Source organism: Zingiber officinale, chromosome 11B (genome assembly GCF_018446385.1).
Source record: "Zingiber officinale cultivar Zhangliang chromosome 11B, Zo_v1.1, whole genome shotgun sequence".
In the NCBI taxonomy this organism is placed as follows: Eukaryota; Viridiplantae; Streptophyta; class Magnoliopsida; order Zingiberales; family Zingiberaceae; genus Zingiber; species Zingiber officinale.
Genome location: NC_056007.1, coordinates 85,250,517 through 85,272,400, shown reverse-complemented (window position 1 = coordinate 85,272,400; position 21,884 = coordinate 85,250,517). Strand labels below are relative to the sequence as shown.

Genomic DNA, 21,884 nt, shown 5'->3' with positions numbered 1-21,884 from the left:
AATGTATTCAAACTACTTTGGTGCTAAAGCCATTAATGAAAATGATCATTCAAGACAACACTGTAGCAAAAAACGAAGAGCACATCAAATTGGAAATGATTGTTCCAAAACTTTATTTTTACTCATTCATTTTGGAAGGGGGTCCACGACCTTTTGGTTCCTCTCCTCTTTTCTTTGTCTCAAGTTTCTCTTCCTTTATGCTTTAATCACTCTCATCCACCTTCGTTTCAATTTCCATTGCAATGGTAGGATTCGACCCGTTTCATCTTTTTGAATTTTGACCAAGCATTTATCACTCCTTTGCGAGATTGGTCTTGATAGCTCCATGAGTGAAAAATTCGATCCACTGTGTATTTTTACACAAACAACTATTAAGGATGGTCAATTAATCATTCCATAGACGCATCAAAATGAGTGCACAATATCTTTTTAGCCAAGGTAAAGGAAAGTGAATGGAAGGTTCCTCGCTAGGCTAGTAAGTAGGTGCTAAGCTTTATATTGTATCATATTAAATATTAACAATATAAAATAATTTTACATAATCTAAAGTTTGATTATTTTTTTTTAAGAAAAAGTTAAAGTGAGATATCTAGTGAATTATTATTTCTAGCTATTTATAAATTCAAAGGGCCATATAATTGTATTTTGAATGCACCATGTTAGTTGATCATTTGGTCATGATTGATATTGTAGATTTTATCTAATTGAATCGTAACAAGGGTAATTGAGCTTTGGAGACTAAGTTTTAATTTAAGAAGATAGAGATCAAATGGCTTGCACGGGCCTAATTTCTCAAATTTTGGGCAATGATATTTAAGTTTGAACATTAGGTCTAATTAAGTAAAGTATCAGTTCTCTCTTCAAATAAAAAAAAAGTGCGAGGTAAAGAAGGCATCTCTGTCCTCTTAATTTTCCCATTCAAGGGCAAGGAACGTATACGTCGAATGACAAACCATCAGAGAATACCTCATTCCAAAGACAAATCCAATTCACTTGTTGAATGATAGATCCACCATCCCAAGCAATGTTATCAACACGATGAATGCATATATAAGAAACTAATTACAAGGAATGTCGTCTTCATCTTCATCCATATCCCTTCTCATTTTATCGAAAAACAGACTATATATCAGTAAACATCAGTAGTTCATCTCGTCCATGGATGCCAAGTCAAAAACCATGCCTCCCCGCATGTACATGGACTTCAACCCCCTTCTTGAGTGGATTCGCGGAGAAAAGTTGGATGTTGCTCTTATTCATGTACCCGGCAAGTTCTTTGCTCTCTCTTTGCGATTATCCTAGGGAATAATAAACCAAACGAATTGTAACTTCTTTATCTTTTGAAAACAAATACCGTTGGATTGTAAACCATGACCTATCAGTTACATAAAAAATTTGATGTTGGGGGTTGTAGGATTCAAGAAGGAGCAACTCAAGGTGGAGATAGATACCCAAGGCAACATCTGTGCCAGCGGCGAGCGGCCGCTCGACACTGATGGCAAGCAATGGCGGCGATTCTCCACAAACCTCCAAATACCAGCCAACTGCGACATTAACAAGGTGCATGCCAAGTTCGAAAACGATACACTCCATATCTTCTTCCCCAAGCTGGTCTCTGCTGTTATTGAGGCAGCACCTAAACCGACCACCACCGACAAGCACTCCGCCACTGCCGCAGGTGTCTATGCAACAGGGAAGGAGAATAAGGCAGACAAAACAAATAGTCAAAAGAAAAAGGCACTGTCAGCACCATCGGAAAGTTTGAAGCCCAGCTATGACAAGGCAGAGTTTGAAAGCTTGAAAACCAATGGCCGGAGTGAGGGGGTGGCACATGGCACAGGTGGCAGGGAGGTGGAGCTAACTCCGGTGAGGAAGAAACTGCTAATGAATGTTGCGGTGGCCACCCTGGTGTTCCTTGGTCTTGGATTTTATTTGAAATACAAGTTTACCAAGGCAGAGACAAGATGAAGACTTTTGTCAATGACTCAAGCATCAACAATTACTTGTAACCTTAATCAAAGAATTCTTATACACAAATAAAGCAGAGATGATTGATACAGTTTCTAATCTGTGTAGGGAATGGCAAAGCTTATACAAGTTTATTTAAACACAGATTTGAAAAATAAAACAAAATAGAAAATGATCATGTACCAACCAAGAACTTTTAGAAAATGGAACTAATATTGCAGTAGAATTTGACACATGATAGTTCTCACTGGGAGATGAGTGTACCTAATTGCAGTTATATGGCCTGAGCAATCTCCATTTTTGTTATATTCTAAAGGTATATTGATATGGGCAAAACCACAAAATTGGCACATGATGGAGACAACATGAGATGGGATCTCAACATTGGATTCACCATACCTTCTTTCTAATAAAAAAGAGAAACATTACTACTCCAAGAACAATGACGACAGGAGCCCATTTTCGAATCAAAGCCTGCAAGGATGAGGATTCAAAGTTCAGTGGACGAGAACACATTATCTACGATATATTCTTACACCCGTTTTCAGGCCACAGATAAATTGCAACAAAAGCATAAAACATAAAGAAAAGTAGTTTAGTAGCAGGGGTGTCGACGGGCAGTTCTGAGCAGGACCTCCTGCTCTTGATGATCATGTGAAAAATGCCGCAGGGGTATAAAGAATGTTAATAAAAAACAAGAAAAATAAAATAAAAATTTGTTATCACTTTTAAGAATTAAAACAAATAATAAGATTTCATATTTTTAAAATTATTTTAGGAATTAAAATGGCATGCAAAAAATATATGTATACAATTAAAAATAATGCTTGTGGGTTGTCTAAGTTCACGAGCAGGCCTACGGGGACGACCTGTAAGTCAGGAGATTGCACACAACGCAATCCACTTTTAGGGAGGGTCATGCCAAGCATGGCCTACGCCATGTCGGGTCAAGTCAGCATATAAGCAACATGACCCGTTTTACATTGGCATGTCGTATGGTCTGTTATGCCACCATTGCAACATAAACATGATGTACTCACTTATCATCGTCCAGCTTAATAGACCTACTGATCGTTCAATAAGAAGTGTATGTGGATTTCAAACTACATGGAGTATAATAATGATGATTAAATAATAATCCACAAATTTTGAAGGTTAGCACCAGTATCAAACCGTCAAAAACATTGTTAAGTTGCAAGAATATAAAAACAACCATGACTAAACCACCAAAAGAATAACAAAATTTGTTCTACATATGTTGCCAATGATGGCTACTGTGCTTCTGGATACTCAAGTATAGCATTCTTTTGTTTTACATATGTTGCCAAGTAATAGGCGCTATCAGTTTTGAAAGATAAGCCCTACTAATACAGTTTGGCAATGCAGCAGAAATCAATGGTGCAAGTAAAACAAAAGAAACTGCTAGCTTATCTACCTCACAATTGCTATTTTTAGTGTTGGTTTACTAAAAGCTGAGGTCTGAAACTAGTAGTTAAGATAGTTTAGAAACATGTATATAAAAAACAATGAAGAAGAAACAAAAGTAAGCAAGACATCCTAGGATTACTTGCTAAACATGTCCCAAGATTTGTAACAAATTTGATCAAAACAAAAGTTTACATTAAGTTTTTAGGGGTTGTAACAATTCTAGTCACTAGTTAGTTTTTTTTGTACAGAATAGTCATCATAGGTATATACTGCAGGTCCATGTCACTATATTTTGCAGTCACTACAAATTAATTTCAGAAAAGAAAAAAATAATGTAAAACGTGACCGACATGGCATTTAATTATGAAATAGAACAAAATCAATAAACCACATGTATAAGTTAATGGCCATAATTATTTGTTATGTTTCTAAAATAATAAATACAATTGGTGTAATAATTGATTTTGACCATATTAATTACACATCTAAAAGGCACCCAAGGATTTTTTATATCTTACCTGTCGATTTAGATCTTTAGCCTTATCAGCATATATTCGAGACTCAGATGTCAACCTGCTTGATAATTGACTCACCTCTGCAAAGAGTCCATAATTTTCATTTAAAAAATATATATATAAAAATTAGTTTCTCAAATGACAAATTTCAAAGATAAACAAAAATCAAGTTGAGTAATAAAAAATTTATTTAACAGATTTAAATATTGTCAACAATATAGTCTTACATAGAGTTTAACAGATTCCAAGAAAATAGAATGGAGACGCTGCTTCACATATCAGATTTTCAAAATAATGGTCATTGCTCAATTAGTCTAGTAAGAATTGAAGAACTAGCCATGAACTAATTTCTGTGGCCAAAAGGGTAGAAAGGATTTTAATGTTCATAATTGAAATTTGTAAAATCAACAATGAAAACCAGCTGTGGTATATGCCAAAGATTCTGGTGGCCTATGCCTTAATGCAATTGAATAGATTTTTTAAAATTACTGATAATGCCCCATATTTCCTTGATTAATTTCAGCTTTATTGCATAATGCAATAATATGCAGAAATAGACTGCAAAAATGTTATGGTATCTAATTCCATGCGTTTAGTAGTTCACTTAAGGATGGAGCTACCTCTTTGACTAGCTTAAACCTTAGGAAAGAGAAACAAAAAGTGTGATTCTAAAGAGAACTGTGGTTCCAAAGAAAATTATTTTTCCATTTGTTAAGAGGAAATTCAGTGATACGAAGTTAGAAAACTCAATCACACTAGTGATGAACACAGGGTAAGCAACTTTTCACTAAATTCTTTGCAAACCTACACCAAATAATTAAATTTAAAAACTTACGGTCTAACTTTTCACCAACACCAAGAACCTCCTGTACGTTGCGAGTCATTATTTGGTGGACTTCATAGAGTTCATCATTCAGCTTAGCAATATTTCGCTGGGTGCGAGTATCCAAATAAAGCTTCTTGGTCTTCTGTATGAAAGTATCTACATACAACACCAAGAAAACAATAAAACAACAAAATTCAGATATAATTGGGTTATTGTAAATGATTGTTACACTAGGAGAAAACTCTACCAAACTTGATAAAAGCATAAGGTCTTGCGGCAGTTTCGATCTGATTCCCGTTGACTCTCTCAAACTCATTCTTGAGGTCTTCCAGGTATTGAAAAGCAAGCTTCTTTGGGTAAGACCGATCACACATTGTAAGGTAACAAACACGCCCCTCAATAATGTAGCTTAATGACTGAGTCAAGGAGAAATATAGTAGAATGTGCACAATTAAAACATATAGTAAAGTGGCCATGCCTATCTTATAAAAGCTATGAATACTTTTATACATAATTGAACATTTTATTACCACAAAACTTCAAAAAGAAAGTAGTTACAGTGGTAAAGAATTTTAGGTTTGGTAGAGAAAGAAACTAATTAATCAATTAGGGCTCAACCGGTATGTGCCACACATGGAACCATCAACAACAAGCTTCTTGTCTGGAAACTATATATGGGATCAGACAAATCTTCTACAAAGAGTACTTGCAAAAAAGATGTAATGTATCAGAAATGGATCAATCAAGAGACATATACTCACCTACTAGTAAAGATGGTCTACTAACTAAAACTCTTAAAAGTTCTTCTATGACAAGCTTGCGAATGAAGAATAATCATACTTACATATTAATGAACTTCTTGACAAGAATTTAAAGACCAGGACCATTTGCCAATTATCAGATATACTAAAAAACAAAAACAACCATCCAGAAGATTAGGATACTGGAAGAAGTATGGACCTGTCTCGATTGACATTCTAGAAGCCTCATAATGACCCTTCGACAGATTCTTAAATAAAAGCTTAGCTTGCTGCTTATAAAAGTCTGCATCTTTCTGGTCACGACCATCATCCAATCCTTCAGCTAATGGTAAGCCATCAGTAACACGTGCTATCATTGTCAACTTCACCATCTTAACCCTGGAGAATGGAAGGCAAAACTACAAAAACACTTTAAAAATATCACAAGGACATTCAGAGTTAAGAGGAGCAAAACTCAATAATTTCGCTAGCTAATCGATTTCTGCAGACAACCATGACTCAGGATAACCAAATTCATCATGGAACTTCGTGGTCATTCAATCTAATAATAAGGCTACTAACCAGTTTAAGAAGATTCTCACTTGAGTTATAGATCTAAAGTAACCTACATTAATAATGATAAGCATTTGCACATGACCAAAACTTCTGGTTTCACTGGCTGTTCAAAATTATCACAAGTCTGGCACAAGAAGCACCTTGTCTACTCATCTTCCTCTTCAAGTGGCACTCCTTCTTCCTTCAAGTAGCAGCAAGTATTTCTTTTACCGCTTCAAGATATTGTGGTTCTTCCCTTGTTACATAGGCAGCAAAATCACCTCTCCTTATTCCTTCAACATACAAGCAGCGAACAACACGTGTCATTTTCTTCCTGCTTTTCAGGTGCAAACAATGAACAACATTTTTTTCTTGCTTCTGTGAGACGTGATAGCAGTGTTGTGAAAACACCTCAAGACACAAGAACAATGACTACACAAGAAATTAATTCCTCTTCTTCCTCCTCATCCTCTTCCTATTTTTCCTCCTCCCACTGCTCCTCCTTTGATGGGTATTGACCTTGCACCACCTCAATAAGCCTGAGGCACCATCTTGTTTAGGCCAGGACTAAAACCCCACATATAATAAGACTCAAAACTTGCATGGAAAGTTAAAAAATGGGTATAGTTAGATTTAAAGTTAGATATAGATAGTTTTGAAAATACAAGGATATTCACTAGAATGAAGTACAAAACAATAGAAGGACTTTAATGTGGACTAAGTAACTAGTTGATATCTAATGCAAACATGAGACTTTACCTACGTGGAACCTTTTCGTTTGCATATTATGACACATTTACTTATTGCTACATTCTGAAAGGCATCATGACATCAAACACATTCAAGTTATCATGCATAATCTTAGTTATGTGATAATCACATAACCAAGGTTATGAGAAATAAAACATAATCTAATGTTATTTGGTTCAACCTTCGGAATAGTCATTTCGTGAAAAAAAAATTTGGAATTTTTTTTTGTTAATCCCGGAATCACGTAAAGCCTCACACTTCCAAGGCAATTATATTCCGGGTTATATCCTCTATTTGTTGACGTGACGAGCATGCTCCATTACCCGGGAATCACTCATTACTTGAACAAAAAAGGATTAAAAAACATAACCTTAGATAGATAACCAAGGTTATCAATAATTACTTGCAACCAAATATGCCCTTGACGTTATGGATTTAAACTTTTTGGATAAAAACAACAGCTTTTAAAATCACAAAGAATGTCAATTTTCTCGGGATCCATCCTATGGCAAATTCATTGTTAAAAAAAACAAAACTTTGGCAACTGATTTTCATAATTCAACGTAAAGCGGTGTTCATCTTAAATATTTTGCTAAGCTACACAAATCATGTTCTTCCAATGAGCTCCATGCAACAAAATCATATATAATATTCAATCAATTAAATCATTTTTTTTATCACGTTCACTAGCGTTTTGTTTGATCTTCTTCTGCCCCTCTAATTTTCAACTTGAATTCTTCTAACAATAGAATATATGTCGCCGTTAAACAACGCCATACCATCCCTGAGACTAAGTATACAGGATCGTCAGGTTATGACCCTGTGACCAGCATGGACAAGGATCAGGAGAGAAAAATTAAATTGTCGCCGTCAAAACAGACTGCTGCTAATCCCACCAGTAACTACACCAAAACTCTCAAATCCTCTGATATCTGTATGCCTACCGACTCGACTTTGACTCACCGAGAGTCGAATGGATCGCACGATTTGTCGAAGCGTAGGACCACGTCCAATGCGTCGGACAACAACGCAACGCGTGATCTTCCCAGACGGAAGATAGAGGAGATGATTCGAAATTGCTTAACAGACAATTGGAGGGAAAAAAAAAAGTAGATCTAGATCTGGAAAAAGAGAAGAAACAACAAAGGAAAAGAGAGATTGAGTAGAAAAAAGAAATCACCAGCGACGGAGCGCACTCTGCAAGGAAGAAGCTCGTTGGCGAGGATGACGAAAAGACTGCGGCGAACCGAGTCGGAGTCCAGCGCCGGCAACTGTTCGAGCGCTCGCTTGGTGACGCGGAACACCGACTCGAGGATGAAGCAGCGAGAGAAACGCTTCCGCGAAAGGGCATCTCAATAATATGAAGCAAAATGTGTATATAATAGTAAAAAGAATGAAATTTATTAAAATAAATAAATAAATAAGAAATGTAATTTAGTAAGGAAGGCAATTTTCAATGTTTATTTAAAAAAAAATGTATTTAACTAATGTTAATATACTTTTAAGAACTTATAACCTTCTATTTTTCTTCATTCATTTGGCAGTATGTTTAAGCCAAACCTCTCCTCAGTGGCATCTGGCTTAACTCCAGATGCCACCATTTCATTGAAAAGAACCTCTGCGTCTTTTGGTAGACCATGCATCCCGTATCCAGAGATAATGGCTGTCCAACAGATCAAATCTCTTTCGGGCATACCGTCGAACATTCTCCGTCCATCGTTGATGCTACCACACCGGGCATACATGGTTATCAAAGCTGCACCAAAATGGATGCTGATATCCATGTTGGTCTGCAAGACTTGCTCGTGAATCCATTTCCCCCGTTGGAGGGTCCCCAAATGGGAACAAGCTTGCAGGACGCCTGCCATCGTCATTGCATCAAATTGCACTCCAGATTGCTGCATTTGGTTGAATATGGAAATTGCTTCCTCATACTCCCCATTCGAGACATACCTAGTAGTTTACGAGTCCAACTCCGTGAGATTGTGATAGAAAGCTGCAATTTTTATAATTGAAAGAGTGATCTTAGGGAATTCTTACGATAGCAATGAGGCTCGCCCAGAAATTAGGGCATGGAAGCTAGGGGCACCCCTAACAGGCATTCCGTCGAACACCCTCCGGGCCAACCCGACGTCTCCGCACTTCCCGTACATATCAACGAGCGCCGTGGCGACGAAGATGTTGGAGCCGCAACCGAAGCTGAGCACGTCCTCGTGGATCCTCCGGCCTTCGTCGGGGTCCCGCGCGCCGGCGCAGGCCGGGAGGACGAAGGTGAAGGTGAAGGTGAACTCGTTGGGGCAGACGCCGAGGGAGAGGATCCGGTGGTACACGTCGAGGGCGGAGCGGAAGCGGCCGTTGCGGGAATAGGCCTTGATGGTCTCGCTCCACAGGAACAGGGGCGGAGGGTTGGGGAAGGAATTGAGGATGGTTTGCGCGGCCGGGAGTAGCGAGGCGGACAGGTAGGTGTGGGCGAGGCGGGTGAGGAGGAACGGGTGGTGAGAGTGGGCGGACTTGAGGATCTGGCGTGGAGTTGGGGGAGGAGGGTGGGGGAGGTGCTGCAGCGATGGAGGAGGGACATGGGGTTGACTTGGGGCGGCGGTGAGTGGTGGCGGTTGCGGGTCGAGAGAGGCTGAATGCTCACATTCTCTGGTTGACGATGCCTGGTACGGTTTCGTCCGGTCTACTAACCGTCCAATTATAACAAAATATAATTCTTAAAAATATATTAACAAAACATCGGGCACCAGTGGTCTAGTGGTAGAATAGTACCCTGCCACGGTACAGACCCGGGTTCGATTCCCGGCTGGTGCAATTTTTCCTTTTTTTGGGCCTCGTCAAAATCAACCCGGTTTAAAAAAAAAAAATTGTCCTTGAATACTTGATCACCGCTTCGGGCAAATTGTCCTTTTCAATTTTAAAAAAAAAACTTTTCGATTAGATTTAAACCCTTAATTTCACTTGATTCTGATAAGTAAGATTTTTTATTAAAAGAAACACTAGTGACTAGTCGGATCTAATTTCTTAGGAGACTCATTTACATTTTTTTTTCCACTCAAAATGAAAACCCCTATCTGGTGGTTGCTTGATTAATAGTAAAATTTGACATGTCTAATCATGTCTTGCTTTTGACTATTTATATTAATGACTAGTAATTATCTATAATTTATCTTTTCTGTATTAATGGAAGAACGAATTGATAAATACACTAGGGATGAATAAATATCCTTTTTTGCCAATTGATTAGACCACATCAAATTTAATCATCAAATTTAACCATCGTTTGCATACAAAACATGATGTTTATCTTAGGGTCGTCTCAACCATTCTTGAGACCTTAGGCTAAAAAAAAAATTATGGTCTTAATATTTTAAAAAAAGTATATTAAAAATATTATTAGAGATATTTAATTTTATTAGTAAAATTTAAAAAGACAGTTTTATACATTGTCAATAATATATTTGTGACGATTGAATTGAATTTTTGATAATGTATGGGTGTCATGTTAGGTGTTATTGTGCCTCTGAAATTTGTTTGATTGGTGAAATATGGGATCAAATTGTCTATCAAGGTTAATCTATTGTAAATTCTAGATATATGAAATAAAAAATTATTTTAAAAAAAATGCTTCAAATGTGATTTGCGGTGGTGGGAGTAGGCGGACTTAAAGATCTGAGCATGGAGTTGGGGGAGGAGGGTGAGGGAGGTGCTGCAGCGATGGAGGAGGGAGAGGAGGGACTTGGGGCGGCGGTGAGTGGTGGCGGTGGTGGCTCGAGAGAGGCTGAATGCTGCACATCCTCTGGTCGACGATGTCTGGTACGGTTTCGTCCAGTTTATTAACAGTCTAGGTATAAAATATTATAAATTCTAAAAATATATCACGAACAATCAAGCACCAGTGGTCTAGTGGTAGAATAGTACCCTGCCACGGTACAGACCCGGGTTCGATTCCCGGCTGGTGCATTTTTTCTTTTTAACACTCCTCAAAATCAACCAGTCGGACTTCTGGCTGGCTTGATCTCCGGTTCGGGCAGATTGTCCTTTAAATTCAAACCCTTAATTTCACTTGATCCTGATGAGTAATTTTTTATTAAAAAAAAAAAAGCACTAGTCCTCGTTGACATTTTTCTCCCAAAATAAAAACCCTTATCATTTCTCACAAGAGGGGGTCATTTCGGTAAGATAAGTATATATCTTACAAAAAAATCATTTTAAAAAAGCACCTTCAAAATATGATGTGTTTTTTTACTAAAGTAACAGTGTCGAACAATACAAAAAGATGAGGTACCATGTGATACTCCCATTCAATATTTGACTTAAAGAATGAGCACTTTGCAAAATCCACCAAACAATTATTGTAGGAAAATTGTTTTCTTTTCTAATTTTAAAGTTAATTTTCTATATAAAAAAAATCAAGTATTATTGGATTTCAAAATACAATGGCTAAGAACGACAAGGACATTTAAGCTTCTCTTTTGGAACGATGACTGGTGTAGTCAAGATTTTTAACTGTCCTGATTAAATTATGAAAATAATAACATATGCATGTATATTGAACATTAAAATAGAACTCAACTGAGAGGTCGAGGGCAAACCTACCGGTGTTGGAGGAGCTACGATTGAACTCTAAATTCCTAATCGCCTGTTGGTTGTTACTGTTCTGAGACTTTTTGCGGTTTACTACTCGCTTGCTCCTCGATGCATCGAACGGCAAATAAAAGAAATAGTGAGTAGGGCAGGGCTAGGCTTATGATCGATTGGATTGTTTTCAACTGGGCTATTTTAATTTTTTAAATTTGGGCTCAATTGTCACTGACTGAAGATTGAACTACTGATGATGATGATGTTAAATTATCACGTCAAAAACTATCATATTTCTTAAAGTTATTTGATGAGCAAAATATTAGACCGTTCATCTCATAATTAATTAACAAAACCTCCTTGGTCGAACTTCTCTCTTGATGCAGTGATGAGATTAGGATAGGTGAAAGGGAGGGTATTTTTATCATTTGACATGTTAAGGGTTTCTGTTTGTAAGGAGTGAGCACCGTTCATACCAGAGAGAAGAAGAGATTGGCGCTTGGTTTTCTTCAACGCCGCCACCATAAAGAAGAGGGGTTTTCAGCTGCCGCCACGAAGAAGACGAGAGGGGTCTTGGGAGGGGATTTGGGGTCGCCGCCACCACGGTCTGGGTCGTCGAATACACTCCGCCGCCTCACACACACCACGCGGCTAGCGGCGCCTATCCCCAGCGCTAGCACCACCCTCTCATCGCCTTTGCCCTTGGTCGGACGTCGCCGCCTCCAGCGATCTCAGCTAGCGAGACCTCTGCTCTTTTATCCCTTCTCCTCCTCTTCGATCCAAGCCGCAGCGACTGAAACACGTCGCCGCCGCGAGGGATGAATGCCACGTTGTCCTCCCTTGCCAGCCGCTACCGCCGTCGGTCAAGCATGCCGCCGCCCTTCCTTTAGTCCATTGCATAGACCGCGTTGCTCTTCTCCTCTTCTCGCATCTGCATACCGCCTCTCATGCACGAGGCAGCTGCCACGCCGCCTCCCTAATTCGACACAGCCACACACAAGGACTAGGGCAGCCCCTTCCCTTTCTCCCTCGTGTGTTCCATCTTTGCCGGCAAGCCGCTACCCAGTCCGGCACTGAGGACGTCGTTGTTGCGCTCCACGACTGTTGCCTTCACGCCACAGTCGGTCGCTCCCTTCACGCCATAGCCGGCAACCGCCATCTATGAGATCCTGCTTATCCAGTGCAGATTCCTCGCCGTCATACACTTCTGGCCTGTGCGCCGTGATCTCGTTCTGACCGTCCCACCTTCCAGCTTGCGTGTGGTCGTTTCCGGGTTTCGAGCAGATATGACGTTCCGGCATTCGTGTTGTTATTATAATTCGGCCTATGTGCCACTATCATAGTCTGGTCTTGATGCCAGTGTCATCTCTCGATATGTGTGTCACTGTCAAGTTCTGATCCACATGTTGTCTGTCGGATCCATGCGTGTCCGACTTCGGGCTGCCACCCCCAGATCCAGCTCCTTGGACGGCTCCCACTCACCTACTTTTTTGGGTCATGATGACTTGTTCAGTGTCATGATCAGCTCATCGATTCATCCGAGGACGCCCCTCAGGATCATGGTACGTCACCGTACTCATTATTTATTCATTTTATTATTCTACTATTATTTAACTGCTTATATATTTTTGGGACATACTTCGAGCATCGAGATATCAGGGACCGAGGTAACCCGATCATTGGCTACAGGTAACATTGATCAAAGGCCTTCTAATAATTCGGTCAATATAAAAGACAACTCATCATCTCTTTTTACTTCGAATCATGAAGATACGATCAACATATCAACTACATTATATTGACAGTTTCATCTTTTTCATATTTTTGACAGGATCATTTCTAAAATATCGTATCTTATCTTGTAATTGGTATGATTTCTGTAGAGACGTGTCTGGTTGGCACCAGCATTTGCGGGCTCCCAAGAACCTTCTCTACAAGAAGACGAATGGGGGAGGACAAGATGCCCTTGCCATGGGTATGTGACATGCGAGGGTATTTCAACTTCAAGTAAGGAAATCGAGGACAATAGTGTAATTTTCTATTTTTACAAGGAAACTTTATGATAACAAAAAAATAAAACAATTAAAATATTTAATATCAACAAAAATTTAAAAAGGGTTAAAAAAAATATTATCTTTAAAAAATTATTTTAAATCATATTTATTTATTTTATTGTAAATCCAATAAGCCTTTTTTAAAAAAATTTAAGAATCTGAATTTTCTAATAACTAACTCCCAATTAATATGATTAAATTTAAAATAAAGTTATATTAATGTTCTTTGTTTTTATTTTTTCACATCGAAAATAATTTCAAACTTTATTAGTAATTTTAACTTCTTATTCTTCTCAAATCATAAACGCATAACCTAATTTCTATTATCTGCATCATTTCTTCTCGTTGTCTCATTGCTCATTGGTTCTTCATCGTTCTCTCCTCTCTTTCACCAATTTTTACTACAACTTTCTTTTTCTTACCCTTTTTATATCACAACATATTAATCCAACTCTTTTGGTTCTTCTACATATTGATACAGTCACATCTATCTATCTATATCTCACCGATTTTTTGGAAAAAATCACAACTGCATCAATCCATCTCTATATCTCATCAGTTATTCGGATGATATAAGACATTCTCATTACATAACTAGAGATATGATTAATAATCCATCTATATCTCATGAATTCTTGGGAAAAAAATCACATCTATCCATCTCTGTATCTCATCAATTATCTCATCGGTTATTCGGGTGATATAAGACATTCTCACTACACAACTTCAGATATGATTAATAACATAATTTCTACTTTGTTTTCGGATTAAAATTTTTTATAGAATAAATCAAACTAGTATTGGATAATATTATTTAATTATTTGATAGTAAATATTTATTTTATATAATTTACATATATTCATGCATTATATTACACATCCAATATATACCCTATGTCCCGTTAATATAATAATTAGTAATATCAATTTGATCACATTTTCCCTTTATTTACTTAAATGAAAGGAGGGAGAAACAATGCAAAATAATAATAATAATAATAATAATAATCCATGAAATGAGAGTAATCATGGAAATTTTTTCTCCTATAAAAAAAATAGATCTGCTATCTTAACGACCCTCCTAGTGGCAACCCCATGATGATTGCTTTCGTTGGGCAATCACTAATCAATAGGACAGTTACAGATATAATTTAAATTTAAGTACAAATAACTGAAATGTAAAATAACACCAACAACTTAGGAATTGGTCTTGAGCATAGTCGTCATCGGAGCAGCATTCGAGTGTTGTAGAGTCATTTCTAGAGTAGTGTGCAAGAGCGAATGTTGTTATAATTGATGTTTTCAATGTGCTGATCGAACCCTCCTTTTATAGCCTCATCCAAACACCCCCACTGGACTTACGTGGCGTGCTTTTGTAGAAACTTCATCTAGTAAATTTTATCCATCTCCAGGCACCCGGATCGATCCGAGTGCTTGGACCAGTGAAGTGAGTTGATCAGTCGACGCGCTCCAACTCAGTCTACAGATGAAGTTTTGCTGGTCCGAGTGCGTGGAGACACTAGGCTTCTTGGTTATGGGAGCATCCACCACTTCCTAGACAAAGCCTTTCAACGAAATTCAATATTGAATCTCCTTATAGTAACCCTAGGTTTAACCATTAAGAACACTCGAATCATAAGATCGAAAAAACAAAAGAGACACAAACTCGAATCATAAATTCGAAAACCTAGAATCACTAGCCTCTTGTGTTTGGTATTTCAAGATCTAAACAAAAAGATGAATTAGTTATGATGCGAAAACTAATAACTAGTTATACCTTTTGTAGCTTATAGACCTCACGATCTTCTGTCGTATTCCTCTTCTTATCTCGGATGTCGTGTGGGCGACGATCTACCGAGATGAGAATCCACCCAAGCTTCCTTCTTCTCCAAGCAAGTTTCGGCCACCACAAATCTTCAAGAGATGAACTTTTGACCACCAACCAAACTCCAAGGGATGCTAAGAAACAAAGTCTCCTTTTTCTACTTCTTCTCCAAGAAAAGTCCAGCCACCAACAAGCTCCTTGAGAGTTGATGCCGCCGGCCACCAAAGAAGAAGAAAAGGAGGAGAGGAAGAAGATGAGAGATGGTCATCACAAGGAAGAGAAGAGAGGAATACTAGATGATATATTGTTATGAGGTGAGACACCTCTACCCTCTTTTTTATATTCCTTGATCTTGGCAAATAAGGAATGTTTTAATAAAAACTTCCTTATTTTCCTTGCTAATGAAAGGAAAATTTAATTGATAAAAAATTTCCTTTTCTTCTATAGATGTGGCCGGTCATATCAAATCATCAATGGAAGGAAAGTTTTAAATACAAAATTAAAACTTCCTAATTTGTTTCCGGAAATTTTAAAATAAAAATTTTTCTTTTAAAAATTCTCTTTATGGTTGGTTATAAAAAGAAACTTTTATAAATTAAAATTTCTCTATTAAAATATGTGGATGATTTACAAAAAGGAAAGTTTTCTCTAAAATTAAAATCTTCCTTTTAATTACAAATAAGGAAAGATATCAAATCTTTCTCTTAATCTTTTGTAGAAAACTATAAAAGGAAAGATTTAATTTTAAAACTCTCTTTTAAAATCACGAGGATGGTTACAAAAAAGGGAAGTTTTATCAAAAATTAAAATATTTCTTTTAACTACAAATAAGGAAAGATATCAAACATTTCTCTTAATCTTTTGTAGAAAGCTATAAAAGGAAATATTTAAATTTTAAAATTCTCTTTTAAAACCATGAGGATGGTTACAAAAAAGAAAAGTTTTATCAAAAATTAAAATCTTCCTTTTAACTACAAATAAGAAAAGATATCAAACATTTTCCTTAATCTTTTGTAGAAAGCTATAAAAGGAAAAAAATTTAAATTTAAACTCTCTTTTAAAACCATGACTTCCACATAAGGAAAGATTTTAAAATAAACTCCTTTTATTTTTATATGGCCGGCCACCTAAGCTTGGACTCCAAGCTAGGGTTGGCCACCACTTGGTCTATCCAAAGCTTATCTTGGTCGGCCCTTGCTTGGGCTCCAAGTTTGGCTTGGCCGGCCACCTAAGGATGGGTAAGAACGTGGGTATAGGTGGGTATAAGACTTTATAAATAAGAGGATATGACAGAGACCGAGAGGAGGAATTGGTTTTGGTCTCCCGATGAACTTGAGCTTCCCGTGTTTGCCCCGAACACCCAACTCGAGTTCATCAATAATATCTCATTCCACTAAAGAGTTATTATTGAACTACCGCACCAATCCCATATTACCGTATGGACTCCTTATCATGAGTGTGTTAATCTCCCTGTGTTTAAGATATAAAATGTCTACTAATTAAATGAGTTACTGACAACTCACTTAATTAATATCTAGCTCCAAAAGTAGTACCACTCAACATTATCGTCATGTCGAACTAAGTCCACCTACAGGGTTTATATGACAATCCTTATGAGCTCCTCTTGGGGACATTATCAACCTAGATTACTAGGACACAGTTTCATTCTATAATCAACAACACACCATATAAATAATATTATTTCTCAACTTATCGGGCCTATTGATTTATCGAACTAAATCACACCCTTTGATAAATTAAAGAAATGAATATTGAGTATATATGCTTGTTATTATATCATGATTAAGAGCATACACTTCCATAATAACAAAGGTCTTGTTCTTTTATGTAGTCAGTATAAAAAGAACTTTTCTTAAATGATCCTGCTCAATACACTCAGAGTGTACTAGTGCAATTTTATAGTTAAGATAAACTAATACCAAATTACACTACAACTATTCCAATGGTTTGTTCCTTTCCATCTTAGTCGTGAGCTACTTTTTGTAATTTATAAGGAACTGATAGCATGATCTTCTGTGTGTGACACCACACACCATGTTATCTATAATATAAATTAATTGCGCCCCCAGGGCGTAGCACAGACGGTGGGCGCATGGTATCTCTGGCGTAATGGCCAGGGGTCGATTCTTAGGAACTGACGACCTGGGGTTTACCACGCCATGCGTCTATGGCCTGTGTACCTGCATGAAGCTCCCTCCATATCCGTGGGGCCGGCACTAGGGGGGCCGCTAAGGTAGCGGATCTACCTTTTATAATATAAATTAATTGAACAACTACACTTAGCATATAAATGTAAACATATATCCAATGTGATTATTTATTTCAAAATAAATGTTTACAAAAAGCTAGGCTTTTAGTATACACTCTAACACAACTTAACTTTAAATCTTTGCCAAATATCAAAACACAAGTTTGATTAGCTAGTGCTTTCAGCACCAACACTATCTATGGTAGTTTTTTCTATTAGACTCTAGTTGAAAGTCATCTGATTTTTAACATAGTAGATTAATTTTTAAAATAAAGAATATATTTGTGCTTGCAAAGATATAGTATGCACTCCTAGGGATGGTAATAGGGCAAGACGGAGATAGATTTTTCCATCCTTATCTCCGCCCTCGAATTATAGCCCCACCCCATCCCTATTTCTGTTTAATCGAGGAATCCTCATCCCTGGCTTCGCGAGGAATAAATCCTCATCTCCATCCCCATCCCCGCTTCAAATACCTATTGACTTGGCCGAAAAAGTTTTCAATTCTCAACCCCTTTTATGAAGGTATTAATACAAGAAATCAATTATAAACAATTATATTATATTATTATTATTATCGAGGCATATTTGAGGATGGGAATAGCATCTTAGTACCTGCTCCTGTTCAATTTTGTGGGGATTTGAAAAATCTCCAAACCCAAATCCAAACCTGAAAAAACTTTCCAAAGCCACCCCTTTTTCTAATTTTCTCCATGAGGGTCCAAAGTCATGGAGAAAATTATCATCCCAATACACTCTAAGTCAGTAATTCAATTATAATTTCTAGAGCAAAATGCCATCGATAATACAATCCACAATAACAATTATCAAAATATTATAAATGTTGGGCAATCTTCCATAATGAAGATTGATTGTTGAAGACTACAGAGATAGTTACTTAATTGAAATATACTCAAAAATGTAACTTTAGACCTGTTGAGAAAACATGAGCTGATAATCTTAAGTTGCCAAGTCGAAAAAAGGAGATGCTTGGAAAGTTCGGTTGCCTGGAAGACTTGGTCGATACCTGAGACTAAGATGTCGAGCTGAGACAGTGATGTCCAACTGAGACCAAGATGTCCAACCGAGACTTGAGATGTCCAGTCAAGAACTGAGATGTCCAACCCAGTCTGAAATGTCCAACCGAGGTCGAGATGTCCAGCCGAGACAGAGATGTCGAGGCCTACAGTTCATGCAATTTCTTTAAAACAGATTCTCCCCACCTCCGGCTGTGTTTTGAGGTTACGTGGGACGTCTGTTTCTCAAGATATAATAGCAACCTATAATCGCCACCAAGCAGTTGTGGATCACGGTGAACTGAGAATATATTCGATTGTTATGGGTAATTATGCCGAACGGGTACACAACACAGAGGAAGAACGGGGGAACGAAGTGGATGAAGTTTCTTTGTTTTAGTGTCTCTTCTTCTACTCAAGACTGGCCTCCTTATATAAGAGCATTATCCCTCATTTGCATTGAATGCCAAGTATAGGTCATTCAATGCCTAAGACATATTGATAGTCGTCGACCATCAATGGTCGACCATTACTATCCAGGAGCTTATCAAATCGACATTAATAATAGTTAATGTTTTGGTTACACTCTTGAGCAGAAAGTAAAAAAGAATCCATGTGACAAAATATTGGTTGTTCAGGTTGGATAAATTTTGTTCTGATTGGACCGCTATTCAATGCACGTAGATCATGCTCGCACACGAGTCAACTTGATTCAGTACAATCTGGGCTCTAGATTTGTAGCCCCCCCCAATGCACTCATGTCTGAGAGAGAGTCTCTCATGCATTTGTTCGCAACATATATGTTTGTGCAACAATATAAACCAACTATCTAATCATAAAACTCCCAATATAGGACTAAAATCCCTAAGAGTCTCCTCCTTTAATCCACTTAATTCCATTCACTTTCCAAATCCCTTACATAATTGGAAACAAGGTATGTAATAACATTCAACAGTTGAGTCCAGTATAGGATATATAGGTTTATCCTTTGAACCTTCCTTTATGAAGACATGTTTGCTTATCGACTGATGGTAGACAAGATGTCCTTAAATTGTTCTATTATCTATATAAGCATTGATATATCTGTTGGTGCAGTTAGCACTAATGGTTAGACTCAGATTTTGATGAATGACAAATGGTTTAAAGTTAGATCTTATGTTGTATAACCTTTTTAATGTGCAGGAATTGATGGGTCTAGAGGACCTGACATCAAGCTTAAACCTGGTTAGGTCTAAGGACTTGATAACTGGCATAAAGTCCAGATATGTTAAGAAGTGACTCGATATCTAGCAGGAAGTCAAACTGGCTCTGCGAGACATGACAGTTGGTTGAAGCTCAATTGGGTCTGCGAACCTGACAATTGATAAGAAGACCTGGCGGGTTTAGAGGCAAGTCAAGTGTTTGCAAATGGTAAGTGAAGATAAGTCATTAGAGAAGAGTAACTCAGTAAAGATGAGTCTCAGTGAGACCATATGTGTTGGTTCAGCCTAGAGACATTTTAGAAGTTTAAGCTAAGACCATAACTAGATGCTGGTCTTGATAAGACATGATCTAATTAATAATGCTATTTTTTATTTTGCTAACTCTATTTTGCATGTTACACTTTTTATTTAGACTAATGTGTCTTGCGGGAGTTAGTGGGTAAAAGATTACCTCGGATGAACAGTATCTAAAGCACCTCGGAGCTCGAATGAAAACTCCCTTGATAGGGCGGAGGCACCCTCACACAGAGAAATTTAGAGGATAGAAGTTTACTGTGGGGAGGCACTCTGGAGTGCATTAGAGGCACCTTAGAGAGCATTGGAGGTGCCTTGGAGTGTTTGGAGGTGCCCTCACACAGATAAAAACCATAGGCATTGGAGCTGAAAGAGGTTGAAGATTACGAGATGAAGTTTGGAGGTTAAAGGCTCCTCAGATGAGGTTGGAGGCGGCCTCAACACTCCTTAAAAGACTTATTCGGCCAACCACAACAAATCACCTTCTGTACGAGTTCAAACGATCATTCTGCTACTTCGTCTTCACGCTGCAACCATACTACTGCTTTACTACTCCCAACCACTACAAGAAAACTAACACCAACACACGAGCACATCCAGATTTTCAATTCTTGTTGGTAAACTTTAATTTACAATTATTTACTTTATTGCTAAGTGTAGGGTTATTACACTTTCTTATTTCTCTGTTTGTATTTGATTCTTCTACCGAGAGTTTATCGGTCAAGAATTTAGTGGATTGCTCGTTGGAAAGGCCCAAGGAACCTGGTTCTTGGAGTAGGAGTTGTCAATGCTCCAAACCAAGTAAAAAATCTTTGTGTTCTTCCGTTTATGTTTTTTCGTTTGTTTCACTACGTACTTTGTTTTAAAAAGATGAAAAAGAAAAGATTTTAAAATACACGTTATTAACCCCCCCCCCTTTCACATGCATCGATCCTACAATATCTCACCCAGGACTCTCCTTGATACAATTCAGTTCTCATGAGTGTATTCATTTTTGGCCACAAACATGTCTGATTCTATTAAAAGTTCTAAAAATTGTGCCTCTAATTTTATTTGAAGCGACCTCACTTCTTTCTCACATAGATGATCTCTCAAAAGTATTCCACATTACTCTACTAAATCATTAAAAGTTGTAACCTTAACCTTCATTCTTTACTGATTCATTATGTGGTTTCCCACAGTGAGCAACTTTATCAGTGCAGTTAAATTGTCCCTTTGAATCTAGTTCTTAGGATCTTCAATCTGCATAAGTTGAGTTTCCTTTGTAACAATATTTCTCATCAGCATCAAGCTCATCCCTCGCGATAAACTTGCAACTAAGTCTCTGTTTAACCCTTTGGTTAGTAGATCTACTAAGTTATCCTTTGACTTCACATAGACAATAGTAATAACTTTCGTTGGGAGTAGTTGTCTAATGGTATTATGTCTACGACATATATGCCTAAACTTACTATTATATAGATGGCTCTGTGTCTTTCTAATTATTGATTGACTATCGTAATATATACAAATTGCCGACACCCGTTTCGGCCATATAGAAACTGTAGGATCGTAACACACTAGAGGGAGTGAATAGCGCAAGTTGATTTTTCACATTTTCGAAAATCATGAGAATGCATAGCGGAAAAAAAGAAAGAAAGAATCAAATGCTAACACAAGTTCGTTTTATTTGGTTCGGAGCCTTAGACGACTCCTACTCCAAGGCACGCACTAGTTGAGTACTTTCGTTGGACAATCACTATAAGCTCGAATAAGTTTATAAAATTCAAGTATAAGAACAATTAACTAGTGACACCGACAATAGGAAGAATAATTGCTTGAGCGTGTTGGTTGTCAGAACAGCCTTTCGATGTCGTAGGAGTCT

The 21,884-nt window shown here is 37.6% G+C and overlaps 3 protein-coding genes and 2 non-coding genes across 6 annotated transcripts; 3 read left to right on the top strand and 2 right to left on the bottom strand.

The window, feature by feature from the left end:
- Positions 1-1,047: 1,047 nt before the first annotated feature.
- LOC122033517 (inactive protein RESTRICTED TEV MOVEMENT 2-like) lies at positions 1,048-2,203 on the top strand. Its single transcript, XM_042592557.1, has 2 exons — positions 1,048-1,267; positions 1,415-2,203. Exons 1-2 carry the CDS (start codon positions 1,159-1,161, stop codon positions 1,966-1,968), a joined length of 663 nt encoding a protein of 220 aa, XP_042448491.1. The 5' UTR covers positions 1,048-1,158; the 3' UTR covers positions 1,969-2,203.
- On the bottom strand, positions 1,790-8,231 carry LOC122033516 (25.3 kDa vesicle transport protein-like). 2 transcript variants are annotated; one of them, XM_042592555.1, is made up of 7 exons: positions 7,963-8,231; positions 5,682-5,896; positions 4,985-5,145; positions 4,747-4,893; positions 3,915-3,991; positions 2,368-2,442; positions 1,790-1,920 (listed from the first exon to the last, which is right to left on the bottom strand). In XM_042592555.1, exons 1-7 carry the CDS (start codon positions 8,131-8,133, stop codon positions 1,882-1,884), a joined length of 885 nt encoding a protein of 294 aa, XP_042448489.1. In that variant the 5' UTR covers positions 8,134-8,231; the 3' UTR covers positions 1,790-1,881. The 2 variants fall into 2 exon arrangements, with proteins under 2 accessions (XP_042448489.1, XP_042448490.1); XM_042592556.1 differs by lacking the exon at positions 1,790-1,920 and having other exon boundaries at positions 2,163-2,442; positions 7,963-8,226.
- On the bottom strand, positions 5,739-12,661 carry LOC122034124 (pentatricopeptide repeat-containing protein At2g33760-like). The gene is made up of 4 exons (XM_042593249.1): positions 12,469-12,661; positions 8,823-9,462; positions 8,299-8,735; positions 5,739-5,876 (listed from the first exon to the last, which is right to left on the bottom strand). Exons 1-3 carry the CDS (start codon positions 12,659-12,661, stop codon positions 8,312-8,314), a joined length of 1,257 nt encoding a protein of 418 aa, XP_042449183.1. The 3' UTR covers positions 5,739-5,876; positions 8,299-8,311.
- TRNAG-GCC lies at positions 9,523-9,593 on the top strand. The gene has a single exon. It is a non-coding gene; the product is annotated as a tRNA-Gly (tRNA).
- TRNAG-GCC lies at positions 10,672-10,742 on the top strand. The gene has a single exon. It is a non-coding gene; the product is annotated as a tRNA-Gly (tRNA).
- Positions 12,662-21,884: the final 9,223 nt, after the last annotated feature.